The sequence below is a fragment of the Neophocaena asiaeorientalis genome, unplaced genomic scaffold (genome assembly GCF_003031525.2).
Source record: "Neophocaena asiaeorientalis asiaeorientalis breed wild unplaced genomic scaffold, Neophocaena_asiaeorientalis_V1.1 scaffold85, whole genome shotgun sequence".
NCBI classification, from domain to species: domain Eukaryota; kingdom Metazoa; phylum Chordata; class Mammalia; order Artiodactyla; family Phocoenidae; genus Neophocaena; species Neophocaena asiaeorientalis.
The window spans coordinates 1873142-1890192 of record NW_020174301.1 but is presented as its reverse complement, the minus strand read 5'-3'; the positions used below and the strand labels follow the sequence as shown (position 1 = coordinate 1890192).

The following is a 17051-nucleotide window of genomic DNA, read 5'->3' as shown; positions in this document are numbered from 1 at the left end:
AGGCGGCTGCCCGCACCCCACCCCCCTCCTCCCCTTTGAGGTTCCCTGTGGGGTGAGGCGGCTCAACCGGCTCCCGTCGCCGCGCGCTGCTGCAAGCTGGGACGGGAGGAGCCTGGGTGTGGCCCCTAACTCCGGCGAAGTGGAGCTCCTGACGACGCCCCCGCAAAGTCTGTTACGTACTTTCACCCCCTGACCTTTGAGGAGGGAGAATTCTGGAGCTTGAGGAAATCATTTTCCATTCCCAGCTATAAAGGAAAAAGATGGTTACCCACCACCGCGGCAACACCTCTAAGTGTTATTTTCGCACTTCCTGTCTTCAGATTCTGAATTTTCTCCCTTTTCTTTGTTTCTCTTCTGGTGGGGGTTTGTAAGCATTGACTGCAGCTCTGGATGAAGGTATACTGCCCTAATCCTGCGTGTCTACGGTTTATTAAACAATGTGAATATTCGTAAAACTATCGTATTAGTTTTATATGGCTCTTTACCAGAATTGTCACATATTATCTCATGTAGTTCCTTCTGTAGGTTTTGAGTCAACAGCTGTGAGTCATCTTGGTAATATCGGTTTGGATGCCTAAAGCTGCGGGAAAAAGGATCAGGAGAACTTTCAGGTAAACTGAAAATTGTTTATATCCAGGCCAGTCAACAACAAGGGTGCACTACCTTCTTTGCTTAGTTTCTTTTTGTATCCTTAGTACTCATGCTCCAGCCAAAATGAACTATGTATTCTTTTCTCTAACAAGGTTTATCACTGAAGCACCAACCTTTTGTGATTCTGTATCCATGTCCTAGTTATAATTGGAGGTGTGTTTCCAGATTCTCCCCAGCAGGAAGTAATTTTCTCTGAGCTTACCTAGCACTTTTTGTACCTCTTTTATGACAACCACTATTTTGTATAACAGCTGCTTGTGTTCTTAGCTTTACTACCATATTTACTCCTAAATAGAATGGTTTGTATCAGATTTATCTGCCTGTTACTTTACCCTGCACATGATATTATTTTGATAAATACTGAAAAATGGAATATATTGGGTGTCTCCTGGATGCCCAAGATGTTGCCAGCAAAGTTTAAGGGAATTTCAGTTTATCAGAAATTCAGCATAGTCCCTGTTACTCAACCTTTTCTTAGGCTTCCACTCTGAAGTCTCTTCAAAATGATTTCTTCCCTCCATATTTTATTAAAGAAATATTCATAGATTAAAAATTTTAAAGAATACAATAAACATTCATGTAGGTTTCACCTAGATCCAACAGTTGTTAACATCGTGCCATATTTATTTCACTCCTTCTCATACACTTTTTGTCACTGAGACATTTGGAAATAGGTTGCAGACACCTATTGTTAAGCAGACATCTCTAAAATTCCCAACATGTATTTCCTAAGAATTATAAAGTTCTCCTGCAAAACATCATTATCACAACTAAGGAAGTTAATGATTCTGTAGTCTTTGAAATTCAATCCAAATGTATGTACATTTTCCCATTTGACCCAAGAATGTCTTTTATACCTTCTCCTCCTTGCAAAAAAAAAACAAAACCAGGATCCAGTCATGGTTTATGTATTGTATTTGGGTATTATAACTCTTTGGCCTTAATCTAGAACAGTTCCCCCATCTCTCTTTCCCTTGTGACATTGTCATTTTGAAGTGTTCAGGCCAGGGGTCTTTTTGAATATCTCCTTTTTTCTTATTTCTTGTAAATCAGAAGTTGGTCTGGAGGTGTGATTAGATTCAGTTTAACATTTTTTGCAAGAATACTTCACAGTATTCATACTTTTCCAATCATGATTAAGTCTTCTCAAATGAAGCTACTTTTACCATACCATGAGCTGCTTGTTAAATCCATCCCACTTCTCAACATAACCACCCTTCTATGATATCCTACAAAGAAGAGTTTGGTATTTAATCCTCTTGTCTACGTAGAGTATGAGAGTGCCCTGCAATGACAACATAGACTGTCTACCTTTTAATAAAGTGTTGCTGCTACTTTGCGTACACTTGGAGCTGATGCAATGTAACCTTCAGCAAAGTGTACTGATGTCAGCATAGTTTCATGAGTTTTTAACTCCTGGCACCCCAGGGACAGTTGATGAAAGATGTGTGGGCCCTGCAATTCAAATACAGATGAATCTTGATGTTATCAAAGCAGAGACTGAGGCAACTGCTGGCCATCTGGCCACATCCAATTTCGGCAATGTTATTTTTCTCCCTGAAACTCTTGCAAGTCCTAATTAGTCCTGGTATTTCTGTGATAGGCTTTTGGTAGCATTCATCAGAGCTTATTAAAAATTGCAAAATCAAGATTATACTTAGCACTTAGTACATTAGGTACAGTCTGTGTCCAATGGATAGAGAAGTGTTTGCAGAATTTACTTCATAATCACAAGAGGAAAACTCCCCAGATTGCCAAGCTTTTGTATTCCTTCTATCCTAGACTTATATTTGATCATGAAAGATAAGCAGAAGGAAGAAAATGCACTTAAGGGGACAAAAGAAAATGGTCTGGTAGGGCAAAAATTCTTAGATTGATATAGAATGTTTTTAGCCTTCATATTGAAAGTTAAGTAATGCACTCCTTCAGTTACTTCTTTTGTGTAGAAGAAAATTTGCTCATGGTGGGACTATGAAACAGTTTTAAGTTTACTCCAGATTCAAATAAGGCAAAATAATATACCAATTAAGACCACAGATTTTAGAATCAGACCTGGGTTTCAGGAACAGGCACATTCATTAGCTGGTGACTTTGGACAGTTTACTCATTCTGTTTATCATCTATTAAATGGAGCCGTAAAACCTCTTAGAATTGTTGAACAGAATGAGTCAAACACATAAAATGCTTTATTTTAGCATAGTGTATAGTATATGGTCAGTGTATGGTAGTTATTCTTAGTAGCTTCTAAAGCAGTCCAATCTGAGTACATTGTAGGCATTAAATATTTACTTATTGAATGAGTGAATGACTTTAAGTTGGTTCTCCAACTTTAATGTGGGGAACTTAATTAAAAATTAGAGATTCTGATTCATGAGTCTGGGGAAGACTCCTGAAGAATCTGTATTTTTAATAATTGTCCAGGGGATTTTGATATAGGTGATCTGAGGTTCAGGCTTTCAGAAATAGTAAAGTATCAAACAATTCTTTATTTCCCCTTCCTTGAATACTATTCAAGTAGGTTTATATCTCTGATGCTGAGAATATAAAAAGTTCTTCAGATAACGTTTTTTTAAAAAGGTTTAACCCTTCTTTAAAGGTTAGTAGCTAACAGTTTTAGAACCACTTTCTAGTACTGAATTTTGAAAAAACAAATTATTAGAAAAAGGTATTCTGCATGAGTAGGATATGTCATTTTCTACTAATTTAACAGTAGTGTCTGCTACTGGAATGTAACAGAACCAATGGCATCATCCAGGTTCACCCAAGAAGAGCAGTTCCTGTTCTTAGGCCTAGGCATGTTTCAGAAGCTAGACACTGCACATATTATTCACATGAGTCTGGATTAATTAGCCAAATTGAACATGTTGCAACATTTTTCTACCAGCAGATGCCAGATAGCAAAACAAAACAGAATCTACTCTAGTTTCCAACTACATGACATATGATGTTATTTGGCATCTCTGGTTGAACATTATCAATCCAAATTAAGCAGTTTGCTAGCATGTGGTCAACCACTTGAGTGAGAGTGAGCATTACTAATTTGTATCTGCTGAAAAACACGTTTTTTGGGACTCCCTCTTTCACCTTTTTTCATGTTAGTTTACATTCAGAAATCTAATATGCGTTTGAAAATTCATCTGTCAGTCAACCACACAAGTCTTGCATAAGACAAAAGATAAATTTTTTCATTTTTGTTCCTGCCATTCCTGCCACCCCCATCGACAACCTGCAGCAGGGAGATTGAACTTACTTAAAAGGAATTAATAAATAGTCACAAAAGAAAAATATCCTTTACTGTATTCTACATAAACAAGGTTGCTTCCAGTGCCTCCCTCGGTTCCCAGAGATTGTATTTTCGCTTCTTAATGCCCATTAATGATAAAAGAGGATCGTTTGGCATGTAATATATTGGCGTGGCTCTGTTTTACTGAAGTTGTGAAGTCACGTGCCTATAGTTGCCGGGCAGGTAATGTTAAGGGAAACAATAGGCAGTGGTGGGGATTGGAGAACTCCCCATGCTCATCTAAATGGGGCATCACTTCCCAGCCCCAGCCAAATTTTGCCATCTGGGGATATGGACCTGGTGTTACCAGATTTGTCAAGAGGAACTAAAATGTGGACTTCATGTGAAATATCCTGATTTTTTAAAATTTTTTTTTTTGTTTTGAAATCTCCTGACTTTTAAACATTGGTTTGAATACTTTTTAAACATTAATCAAGCCAGCAAAACATTTAACTGGGTAGCACCAAGGGCTACGAGTTTATGACCTCTGTGTTCTTGCATAAAAACGCAATTGGTACTTTGGTTGAAAATTTCAGAATGCTTTAGAAATGTTTCCTTTTTTGCCGTATTTCAGGTGCATTTACTTCTCTAAGTAAGGTAACAAGTCACTTATCGCCTCCATCAAAAATTAAAGATAGGGCTTCCCTGGTGGCGCAGTGGTTGGGAGTCCGCCTGCTGATGCAGGGGACACAAGTTCGTGCCCTGATCTGGGAAGATCCCACATGCTGCGGAGCAGCTGGGCCCGTGAGCCATGGCCGCTGAGCCTGCGCGTCCGGAGCCTGTGCTCTGCAACAGGAGAGGCCACAACAGTGAGAGGCCCACATACTGCAAAAAAAAAAAAAAAATTAAAGATAGACTCTTATGTATACCAAGTGTCTATTTCCTTGATTGCAATTTAAAAGGTTTTTACTCTTTTCCACCAAATTAAAAACTTGTTCACATTTTCTCAACCTTGAATTATATTAGGAAATAAGTTTTCTTTATTATCATATCTTTAATATATTTAAGAAAAATGGGATTTCCCTGGTGGTGCAGTGCTTAAGAATCTGCCTGCCAATGCAGGGGACACGGATTCAAGCCCTGGTCCAGGAAGATCCCACATGCCGTGGAGCAGCTAAGCCCGTGCGCCACAACTAGTGAGCCCACGTGCCATAGCTACTGAAGTCTGCACACATCTAGAGCCCATGCTCCACAACAAAAGAAGCCACTGCAGTGAGAAGCCTGCGCACCGCAACGAAGAGTAGCCTCCACTGGTCGCAACTAAAGAAAAGCCGGCGTGCAGCAACGAAGACCCAACGCAGCCCAAAATTAATTAATTAAATTTAAAGAAAAGAAAGAACAATCTGGTAGCCCATGCTCTTTAAAAGTAAATAATTAAGACATTTTTAAAGGAAAACATCTTTAAATAGATCATGCTCTTTTGTAGGTACTGTGGTGGTGATGAGGATTCAGAGGGTTTTTAAGTGTGGGAAGGCACTTAACAGGAAATCTACAACAAGTTTTTTATTATAGAGATATGAAAATTAGACATGGAATAATAAATGTCATACTGTATTTCTAAGCACTTTTACATTCACTTTTCATTTGAACCTTGCAACTCAAGACTGGTACTAAACATGTTTTTTATGAGAAAATCAAACCTCAAATTGGTTAGGAAATGTTTTCAATGTCACAAAGCTAATTAGCCAGAGTACAACCCATTTAAAGTATAAATATGGAATATACTGACCCGAAAAAAATGAAAACAAACAAAAACGCCAGTACAAGCTTTTGTTTTAAATCATACATTGGATTATACTGTTGCAGCTTGTTTAAAATACTTGGGATCCTAGAATACTCTGAAGCATTCAATTTCAGAATTTAAAAATGGGGTTTTGTACAATTAGGATAAGCTGGTAAGTTTAGATAAATTAATGGAGGAGAAAAAATGATGAAAAGCTAATGGTAGACTAGAAGTGGTAGGCACACCACTTGACCCACAGAATGGCTCTTTTGGGGCTCCTATCAAAGATCAAATATTAGACTAAGGAGACTTTAGTATGACCTAGGAGGAGAGTTTTTAAAACATCCAAATCCTGGCCTGAGCATTTTTAGAAGCTAAGACTTGGCTTTGGCATCCACAGTATGTTTCCATTTTGATATTTCTGATCCATATGTATATGTTTTGAGTTACCAGGAATGGAATTTGGATTTGAGTAATCTATTCCTCTTCTCTGTCTGCCCCCATCTGACTGTAGTCTACATTTTCCAGCTGGCTAGATGAAAATAGAGTACAATTTAAAGCTAACAGTCCTGTTTAGCTATTTAACCCATGATCTTGGTCTCAACAGTATGTTCTCATATAAGCTAATCTATGAAAAATATGCAAAACTTGTAAGCTTTTCAAGTGTTGCTTATTGCTGATTAAGCTTGAGATCTGACATTTCCAGTGGCAGCATCTTTTAAAAATAAGACTAATGCTATAAAACAAAACCCACAGACAAAAAGCAGTATTTTTTCCTACTAAGAGTTTTTTTTAGCCATTAACTTTATTCTTTATGCTCAGTAATTATATTATTGATGTGTAATTTATTTTTATTGATTTTTACTAATAATTGGAATAACTCAATCCAAAATATTTTAAGTTTTCATTTAAATTTATAAACATTTTTGTGGCAGAGAAGTATGGTAGGATAATTACTAAAATATGTTCAAGCATGAAAACATACATTAAAATAAAATTAAGTGGAGTGGAAATAGAGATGTAGGGAGAAAAAAAGATACAAAATTTCTGACTTAAAAAAGAGTTCTTGGGACTTCCCTGGTGGCACAGTGGATAAGAATCCGCCTGCCAGTGCAGGGGACACAGGATCGAGCCGTGGTCTGGGAAGATCCCACGTGCCGCAAAGCAGCTAAACCCATGCGCCACAACTACTGAGCCTGCGCTCCAGAGCCCGCAAGCCACAACTACTGAAGCCTGCACGCCAAGAGCCCGTGGTCCGCAACAAGAGAAGCCACCGCAATGAGAAGCCCCAGCACCGCAATGAAGAGTAGCCCCCGCTCACCGCAACTAGAGAAAGCTCACGCGCAGCAACGAAGACCCAACACAGCCAGAAAAATAAAATTAAATCTTAAAAAAAAAATTTTTTTAAGCTCTTCATTTTTTATTAATGTATGATGGTAGCTATCAGATTGCTATGATATTTTGATTATATATATATTTTTAAGGATTAATATGTTATTTTTAAATATGCTGGAAATTTTATCCTTTGTAACTAAACTTATAACAAATTTATATGTCTATCTAGAAATGTGTAAAAGGTGACCTAATTTCTCTGCCTAGTTTTTTCAAAAGGGTTGTACAAGGATAAAATTTGAGGACTACTGAACACATTCTTAAGGTTCAGAAGGACACACTAGTGCTCTTGTCCAGTCCCACACCCATAATTTAATTTGGTTGTCAAAGTACATCTAGTTTGGTTATCAAACTAAATCTCCCCAGAGATTTCTAACTTGTCCAAGTTGTATGACTAATTTATGTTATCAACATGTGTATGATTGACTTAAAGTACTAATCCTGCCTAGACATAAATGCTTTTCAACTCTCACGCCAACAACTTAGTAAAATTTTTCATGACAAAGATTTGGTTTCCCTCTGGGTTCTTTTGTGTTAATTTTAGACATCTAACTCAAATGCTACAACAGGTTTGGTTCCTTTATCATGATTTTGAAACACATTATCCGTCAAAACCATTATCTCTGGGAGAAATTACAAACTAAAGAAACTGGGGGGAAGGGAAACAGCAGATTATTTTCTAATTACCCAGACTAAAAGCTTCAAAAAGTGACTAATTGACACTGCATTCTCTAAGCATTAAAAGTTTGGGTTCTATTACTGTAGGAATTTTCTTTTACTTTTTTTTTTTGCGGTACGCGGGCCTCTCACTGTTGTGGCCTCTCCCGTTGCGGAGCACAGGCTCCGGACGCGCAGGCTCAGCGGCCAAGGCTCACGGGCCCAGCCACTCCGCGGCACGTGGGATCCTCTCGGACCGGGGCACGAACCCGTGTCCCCTGCATCGGCAGGCGGACCGTCAACCACTGCGCCACCAGGAAAGCCCCATTTTACTTTTGCAATTTAATGTTTTCTCTTAAAATATGGCTTGCCCATCTGTATCATTTTAAAACCTGGCATAGTACTCCATGGTATGGTGGTTCCGTGATTTATTTGACCTGTGACATGTGCCTGAATGCAGTGCCCTAATGAACATTCTTATTATATCTTTACACACTCATGCTTTGTTTCTTTAGTGAGCATTACTAGTAGAAGGTTTGGGTCAAAGAAAATGTGCATATTTAGTTTTAGTAGATACTACAAAATATTAAAAGATACTATAAATTATCCCTCTAAAAAAGCTGTACCAACAAACCTGCCCACCAATAGAGAGTGTCCATTACCCTATACATTCCCTAACTGAATACTAGGCTTCTGATTTTCTTGCAATCTCAAAAGATACAACACACACACCAAAATGAGACCACAATGATTTTCACTTTCTTAATGAAGCTATAATGATTTTCCTGTTCAAATTGTAACCACCACAACACCCAGCCCTCCTAAATCCCCTTAAACTATTTTATTTTCTATAACACTTACTACCATTATGTTATTTGTTTCTCTCCCCATACTCTAGACTGTAAGCTCTGAAAGAGCAAACATTTTTTTCTCTTTTGTTCACTAATGAATGGTGCCTGGCACATGGTAGACACTCACATATTTATTGAATTGAATGATGTGGCACTTGAATAATACACATGAATTTCATCCCTAGCTGATATATTTCTTCTTTGGCCCATCTATCCCTGGTGGTACACACATATTACCTTACCAATTAGAAAGTACCCTTAGGGGTAGCCACAACTCCTTAGGGTGCATCACACCAGGCAAAACACCCATGCTTGGCTATTAGCAGATACCCTGGAGAAGAATATAAATGCTCCTTCCTACGCTGGGCTCCCTGGGCAGTTGATTATCAAGACAGTGTAGCCTTGGCAGTGCTGGGCATCCAACCACCACCTTGCTTATTTTAGCCCTCCCTTCCTGTTCCTCTCCTGCCAATGCCTAGGGGGGCCTAGGAACAAGAATCAACCCTAGCAAAGTAGACACTCCACCCAGGCAAGTGACAGCACTGATCTTCCCCACACCAGGCCCAACCCACTCCCTACAAGGCCTTTGGTTCCACACCCTTTCCAGTAACAATGGAAGCTTACTCAGAGAATTAAGGTTTGGTAGGCTTGTTTTCCGCAAGCCAGATTTTGGATGTGAAAGAGGTATAAAGAAGAGAGAGCAAAAGATAGTGATTAAATTCTGAGTAACTAGAGTTGCTACTCTAAAACAGCTAAGATTTAAGTATTTGTTCATCATTTTATCATTTTGGTGATTAAAAATTTGGTGATATAAAAACCCTTAGGGCTTTCCTGGTGGCGCAGTGGTTGAAAGTCCGCCTGCCGATGCAGGGGACACGGGTTTGTGCCCCGGTCCGGGAAGATCCCACATGCCGCAGAGCGGCTGGGCCCATGAGCCATGGCCGCTGAGCCTGCGCGTCCGGAGCCTGTGCTCCGCAACGGGAGAGGCCACAACAGTGAGAGGCCTGCGTACCGCAAAAAAAAAAAACCCTTAGATGCTATGCATTTCTCTCACATTCATCAACATTTATAATGTCTATCCTCCCTTTCAGTAGCGTATCATGTCAGATTTGTACCAAATAAGGGCCTAATGAATATTTTCATTGTGTTATCCTTAATGGAGAGGCTAAGTATTGTTTGTTATAGTTGTATTCAGGCTACTCAGAGATCTGCAATATTACTAACCTTCAACAAAAACAAAAAAAAAGAATGATCACTAGTTACCACTGGCAGGCCTAAGTAACAAGAAGGAAAGAATGTGTCAGAAGGAGAAGCTGTGCATTCTGAGTAAATTGTATATTGCATTTATCTCAGATTCTAGGTAGTGATGAGTTGCTTTATTCCTGGTCCATTCCCTACTTCATCTTCATTCCCAGAGAGAGCAGTATAGGGGTAAGTTTCAGTGACAGTTGTGGAAAGCAGATAGAGCTTCCTCAGGAACTTTAGATCTTCCAGAATAGGAATTTGAACAAGAAGGGGAAGAGGCTTGGTGGATGGGGAGTATGAAGCTTTTTTTAGGAATGTCAAAGTAGAGGTAATGGGAATAACTAAGACCAGAAGCAGCTTCACTTGATTATAACTAATTTGCAGTGGGTGGTAAAGGCAGGCACCAAGCCAGCATCACCACATTATAAATAATCTTTCTTCTGTGGTGGTGATGTTGTGAAAGATATACAGTGAGTTGCATCAGTATGGCGAAATATCACAAAATGGGTGGGACTGTCTAGAGTAGCATCTGTGTTTGGAAAGGGGTCATGCTACAAGTTACAGTCCAGAACACCTTGAATATATATAACATGGCATAAACTGGGATGTAACACTGGGAACGGTTGTCATCAGCCAGAGATGACATATATGCTGGGATATTCATAACAAAATACTCACGTGAGGGTATTCACTGATGCTTCACCACAGAGTATCTCTGTATTAGAGGAAAATAATAAACTGAGAGCACACCTCACTTCTGGTATTCAAGAGCCAATATCACCTGTTTGTGTTGCTTCCTTACAGATTGCAGCTGTGTAGCCAGTAACTGATCCTTAAGATGCTTTTTGTCATTATAGCAAAGGAATTAAAGCAGAAACTGGCTGTTAGTTACTGAAGGAAGTGGGGATGTTAGGCAGTATTTACATACTACCTCCTCCTTTCCCTAACAGTCTGCCTTACCCCACCTTCCAAATGGTCATGTCTTTTACATCACCCACCATTCAGGGGAGATGCTATCAGCTGCACATAAATCCCTTTGGTTTTCCTCAGCTGGATAGATAACTATTGGATAATTTACCTTTGCCTGAAAAACTTAAGCCCAATTTTCACTAGGAGGGGAAAAATTTAGAACATGCAGCCTTCCAATTACCACCACCACTTATGAATGAAAGTTGACAAGATCTGCATGCTTATATGAACTATCTCAACCTTGTTTCAATGAAAAGACTCACAGGTAATTAATGGGAAAATTATGCAAGGATAGGATAGTTCATTTTCTATAGGAATTGTGATTTTCTTAAACTACAATGGAAATATCTATCTCAAGCAATATGCTTTGGGAATTCATTCTTGAATAGTACTAATAATTGTTTTCTCATTGAAGGAAGAAACTATCCAACAATTCAGATATGGCAGAAATGAAGTCAATGTTCCGGGAAGTTCTTCCAAAACAAGGTATCTAAGTTACAAATACTTAGGTCATAGAATATTGTAGGAACCTAAAAACTAATAGGCAGTGTCATGTAGCAGGCTCAATAGCTAAATAGCTGAAACTATTTTGTGTTCTATACACACATACTCTCCACCTTTACTATGCTTCTGTCATGAGTAGGTTGTAAAGGAGTAATCCATTGCCTCCCCGCCCCCACTAGTAAAAGGATGTAAAATGACGGTTGGATTGTTTCTTAAATGTAGAAATTCTGTTACACTCAAGATTGCAGATTACAATAAGGAATTTCCAGTGGAAAAAAATAGCACCATAATTTACCATAATACTAAATAAGGTCTGAAAATGGGGGAAAAGAAACCTAAATCAAACAATGTAGCAAAAGCTGAATTACAATTACATTCAGTAATCTGAGTATTCATGTTAATACCATACTTTACTACATATTTGTTGTTGTTGTATTTCCATTTCTTTTTTTTACTGAAGTATAGTTGATTTACAGTGTTGTGTTACAGGTGTATCGCAAAGTGACTCAGTTATACATACATATATATCTACTTTTTTTCAGATTCTTTTCCCTTATAGGTTATTACAAAATATTTAGTATAGTTCCCTGTGTTATACAGTAGGTCCTTGGTGTTTATTTTATATATAGTAGTGTGTCTATGTTTATTCCAAACTTCTAAGTTATCCCTCCCACACCTTTCCCCTTTGGTGACCATAAGTTTGTTTTCTGTGTCTGTGGGTCTATTTCCGTTTTGTATGTAAGTTTATTTGTATCATGATTTTTAGATTTCACATATAAGCAATATCATATGATATTTGTCTTTCTCTGTCTGACTTACTTCACTTAGTATGAAAGTATCTAGGTCCATCCATATTGCTGCAAATGGCATTATTTCATTCGTTTTTATGGTTGACTAATATTCCATTGTGTGTGTGTGCATGTATGTGTGTGTATATATATATACACACATATATATATACACATATATATACACACACACACACACACATATATATACCACATCTTTATCCATTCACCTGTCAGTGTACATTTAGTTTGCTTCCATGTTCTTGGCTATTGTAAATAGTGCTGCAGTGAACATTGGGGTGCATGTATCTTTTCAAATTATGGTTTTCTTCAGATTTATGTCCAGGAGTGGGATTTCAGGATCATATGGTAGCTCTATTTTTAGTTTTTTAAGGAAACTCCATGCTGCTCTCCATAGTGGCTGTACCAATTTACATTCCCACTGTAGGAGGGTTCCTTTTTCTCGACACCCTCTCCAGCATTTATTATTTGTAGACTTTTTGATGATGGCCATTCTGAACAGTGTGAGGTGATACCTCATTATAGTTTTGATTTGCATTTCTCTAATATTAGTGAAGTTGATCATTTTTTCATGTGTCTATTGGCCATCCGTATGTCTTTGGAGAAATGTCTGTTCAGATCTTTTGCCCATTTTTTGATTGGGTTGTTTGTTTTTTTGATATTGAGTTGTATTAGGTATTTGTATATTTTGACGATTAATCCCTTGTCAGTCTCATCACTTGCAAACATTTTCTCCCATTCTGTAGGTTGTCTTTTTGTTTAGTTTATGGTTCCCTTTGCTGTGCAAAAGCCTTTAATTAGGTCCCATTTGTTTATTTTTGTTTTTATTTACATTACTCTAGGAGACAGGTCCAAAAAGATATTGCTGCAATTTATGTCAAAGACTGTTCTGCCTATGTTTTCCTCTAGGAGTTTTATAGAATCAGGTCTTACATTTAGATCTTTAATCCATTTTATTTTTCTGTGTGGTGTTAGAGAATGTTCTAATTTCATTCTTTTACATGTAGCTGTCTAGTTTTCCCAGCACCACTTACTGAAGAGAGTGTCTTTTCTCCGTTGTATATTCTTGACTCCTTTGTCATAGATTAATTGACCATAGGTGAGTGGGTTTGTTTCTGGGCTTTCTATCCTGTTCCATTGATCTGTATGTCTGGTTTTGTGCCATACCATACTGTTTTGATTACTGTAGCTTTGTCATATAGTCTGATGTCAGGGAACCTGATTCCTCCAGCTCCGTTTTTCTTTCTCAAGATTGCTTTTGGCTATTCAGGGTCTTTTGTGTTTACATACAAATTTTTAAATTTTTTGTTCTAGTTCTGTGAAAAATGCCATTGCTAATTTGATAGGGATTGCCTTGACTCTGTAGATGGGCTTGCATAATATAGTGATTTTGACAATAATGACGCTCCTAATCCAAGAACATGGTATATCTTTCCATCTGTTTGTGTCGTCTTTGATTTCTTTCATCCCTGTCTTATAGTTTTCAGAGTTAGGTCTTTTGCCTCCCTAGATGGGTTTATTTTCCTAGGTATTTTATTCTTTTTGATGTGATGGTAAATTGGATTATTTCCTTATTTCCTCTTTCTGATCTTTCATTGTTAGTGTATAGAAATGCAACAAATTTCTGTGTATTAATTTTGTATCCTGTGACTTTACTGAATTCATTGATGAGCTCTAGTATTTTTCTGGTAGTGTCTTTAGGATTTCCTATGTATAGTATCATGTCATCTGCAAACTGTGACAGCTTTGCTTCTGCCTTTCCAATTTGGATTCCTTTTATTTCTTTTTCTTCCCTGATGGCTGTGACTAGGACTTCCAAAACTATGTTGAATAAAAGTGGCAAGATTGGGCATCCTTGTCTTGTACCTGACCTTAGAGGAATGCTTTCAGCTTTTCACCGTTGAGCATGTTAGCTGTGGGTTTGTCATATATGGCCTTTATTATGTTGAGGTATGTTCCCTCTATGCCCAATTCCTGGAGAGTTTTTTTTTTTATCATAAATGGATGTTGAATTTTATCAGAAGCTTTTTCTGCATCTATTGAGATGATCGTGTGGCTTTTATTCTTCAATTTGTTGATGTGGTATATGGCACTGATTTGCAGATATTGAAAACGCCTTGCTTCCCTAGGATGAATCCCACTTGATCATGGTGTATGATCCTTTTAATATATTGTTGGATTCAGTTTGTTAGTATTTTGCTGAGGATTTTTGCATCTTGCTCATCAGTGATACTGGCCTGTAATTGTCCTTCTTTGTGGTATCTTTGTGATACCTGTGGTTTTGGTATCAGGGTGATGGTGGCCTCATAGAAGGAGTTTGGAAGTGTTCCTTCCTCTGCAATTTTTTGGAATAGTTTCAGAAGGACAGGTGCTAACTCTTCTCTGAATGTTTGGTAGAATTCACCTGTGAAGCCATCTGGTCCTGGACTTTTTTATGGGGTATTTTAATCACAGATTCAATTTCAGTGCTTATAATTGGTCTGTTCATATTTTCTATTGCTTCCTGGTTGTCTTGGGAGATTGTACTTTTCTAAAAATGTCCATTTCCTCTAGGTTGTCCATTTGATTGGCATATAGCTGCTTGTAACTTCTCCTTTTTCTAGTTTTACTGATTTGGGCCCTCTCCCTTTTTCTTGATGAGTCTGGCTAAAGGTTTATCAATTTCATGTATCTTTTCAGAGAACCAGCTTTTAGTCTCATTAATCTTTTCTATTGTTTTTGTTAACGTCCCAAGCAAGATGTTAGCCTTCAGATGAGTACTCTTGTATATGTTTGCCACCTGAGAACCACAGTCACCTCACACCTCCCCAGCAGACCCTCCAAGACCAGCAGGTCCATTTTGCCCACACTCCTATCAAGTCACTGCACTTTTGCCCTGGGTCCCAGGGCACACAATACCTGGTATGTGTGTTCCAAGAGTGGAGAGTCTGTTTCCCCCAGTCCTGTGGAGCTCCTGCATTCAGGCGCTACTGACCTTCTAAGCCAAATGCCCTGAGGGCTCCCCTCCTGATGCCAGACCCCCAGGGTTGGGAGCCTGACATGGGGCTCAGAACTCTCAATCCTGTGGGAGAACTTCTGCAACGTAACTGTCCTCTGGTTTGTGGGTTACCCACCCTGGGCGGTATGGGATATGATTCTATTGCGAGTGTGCCCCTCCTGCCATCTCACTGGGTTTCTGCCTTATGTCTTTGGATGTATCTTTTTTGATAGGTTTCAGTCTTTTTTACCGACGGTTGTTCAGCATTGTGATTTTGGTGTGCTCACAAGAGGGGGTGAGCTCAAGGTCCTTTTACTGTGCCATCTTGTTGTTCCTCTTATTTCTATGTACATTGTATTTCCCCCAAAATTTTTTTTGAGATTAAACGTTTGACACAAAAAGTTGTCTCGTTGTAGCTTAGGATCTTAAAAAATTCAATACCTTATGAACTTCCTAGTATTAAATGTTGCTTTTATATTGAAGATATGCTGTAGGGTAAATGTTGCTTTTATATTTTTATACTGAAGATACACTGTGGGGGGAACTATGAGAACAAGAGATTTTTCAACATCAATGGATTAAGTTTTTACACCTTAATTCTAGCTGCAAATCCAAACCACCAAACAGCTGTGTTATCTCACTCCTTCTTTCTTTTTAACTTTAGGGCAGTTGTCTGTAGAAGATATAACCACAATGGTGCTGTGTAAACCCAAGCTTTTACCCCTAAAATCTCTGACTCTGGAAAAACTGGAGAAAATGCAGCAAGCAGCACAGGATACAATTCGCCAACAGGAAATGGCAGAAAAGGAACCACCGCAAATAAGTCACTGAATGATAACTTAGCACTTCTGCAGAACACCCTACACCTTCCTTATTATTAACAATAGCTAGAAAATAACCTGCATCTGTATGCTGAAAGCAGTATGTATTAATAAAACAGATTTTATTCCCATAATATAAAAATAACCAAGATTAATAAAACTTGGATTGTGAATTTAAACACTCCGATTTGGGGCTTCCCTGGTGGTGCAGTGATTAGGAATCTGCCTGCCAGCGCAGGGGACATGGGTTCGTGTCCCGGTCTGAGAAGATCCCACATGCCACGGAGCGGCTAGGCCCGTAAGCCACAACTACTGAGCCTGCGCGTCTGGAGCTTGTGCTCCACAACGGGAGAGGCTGCGACAGTGAGAGGCCTGCCCCCCACGATGAAGCGTGGGCCCCACTCCCCGCAACTGGAGAAAGCCCTCGCACAGAAACGAAGACCCAACACAGCCAAAAACAAATATAAAATAATTGAAACAAAAAACACTCCAGTTTCTACTGAACAGAAGCAATTTTAAAACTTTGAACCCAGATTTTGGTTTTTTTTTAACCCAAGTTTTTAGAACTGCCAATTATTGTCCACCATTCCCATCAATTTTCTAGATAACATTCTTAGGCACAAGTGAGTAAATGCACCTTTTATAGTCAGAGAATCCTGTAAATGTTTATTAAAAACTGAATTTGAAGCATTTTGTGTCATGACACATTTAAGGCTATCTTGCCTGACCAACTGATACTACTAGTAATGACAAAACTGTATTTCTTAAATTTAATTTTTAAGAAACCCTCACCTATCCAGTAGTTACCTAAGCTTTTAATTATACTGATTTTACGGACTTACCTGGCCACCTTAGTCTTCCAGGTGTCAAACACAATTTTAAAACCCTAAAAATGGAAATTAATATGGACTTGAAAGAGCCCATGAAGTAAATATGAACATAAAATTGGAAGTTTTCGTTCTAAAAGACTGTAGCTAAACCTGTAATGGGTATGTTCTAAGAATACCTCTGTGAATTCTCAATGTAATTCTCGGTTGGTTTGCTGCAGTCAGTATCAGACAATTTAAATTAGTATGGACCTTGAGACCTTGCTGAGTGTTTAGGCTTGGCAAAAGAGGTCAGAAATGTGATCATTCTTTAGATAACTTATTTATTGGTAACTATTTTCT

At 38.5% G+C, this 17051-nt stretch overlaps 1 protein-coding gene across 3 annotated transcripts in view; it reads left to right on the top strand.

The window, feature by feature from the left end:
• The window catches only part of BBIP1 (BBSome interacting protein 1), a 16673-nt gene extending 670 nt beyond the window's left edge, over positions 1-16003 (top strand). For 2 of the 3 annotated variants that reach the window (XM_024756114.1, XM_024756115.1), the window contains exons 2-4: positions 514-611; positions 11187-11257; positions 15726-16003. In XM_024756114.1, the coding sequence (XP_024611882.1) occupies positions 571-611; positions 11187-11257; positions 15726-15892 (279 nt within the window). In that variant the 5' untranslated portion in view covers positions 514-570 and the 3' untranslated portion in view covers positions 15893-16003. Of the gene's footprint in view, positions 1-39; positions 397-513; positions 612-11186; positions 11258-15725 lie in introns of those variants that run through there. The other variant, XM_024756113.1, reaches the window with a different exon arrangement.
• The last annotated feature ends 1048 nt before the right edge of the window (positions 16004-17051 follow it).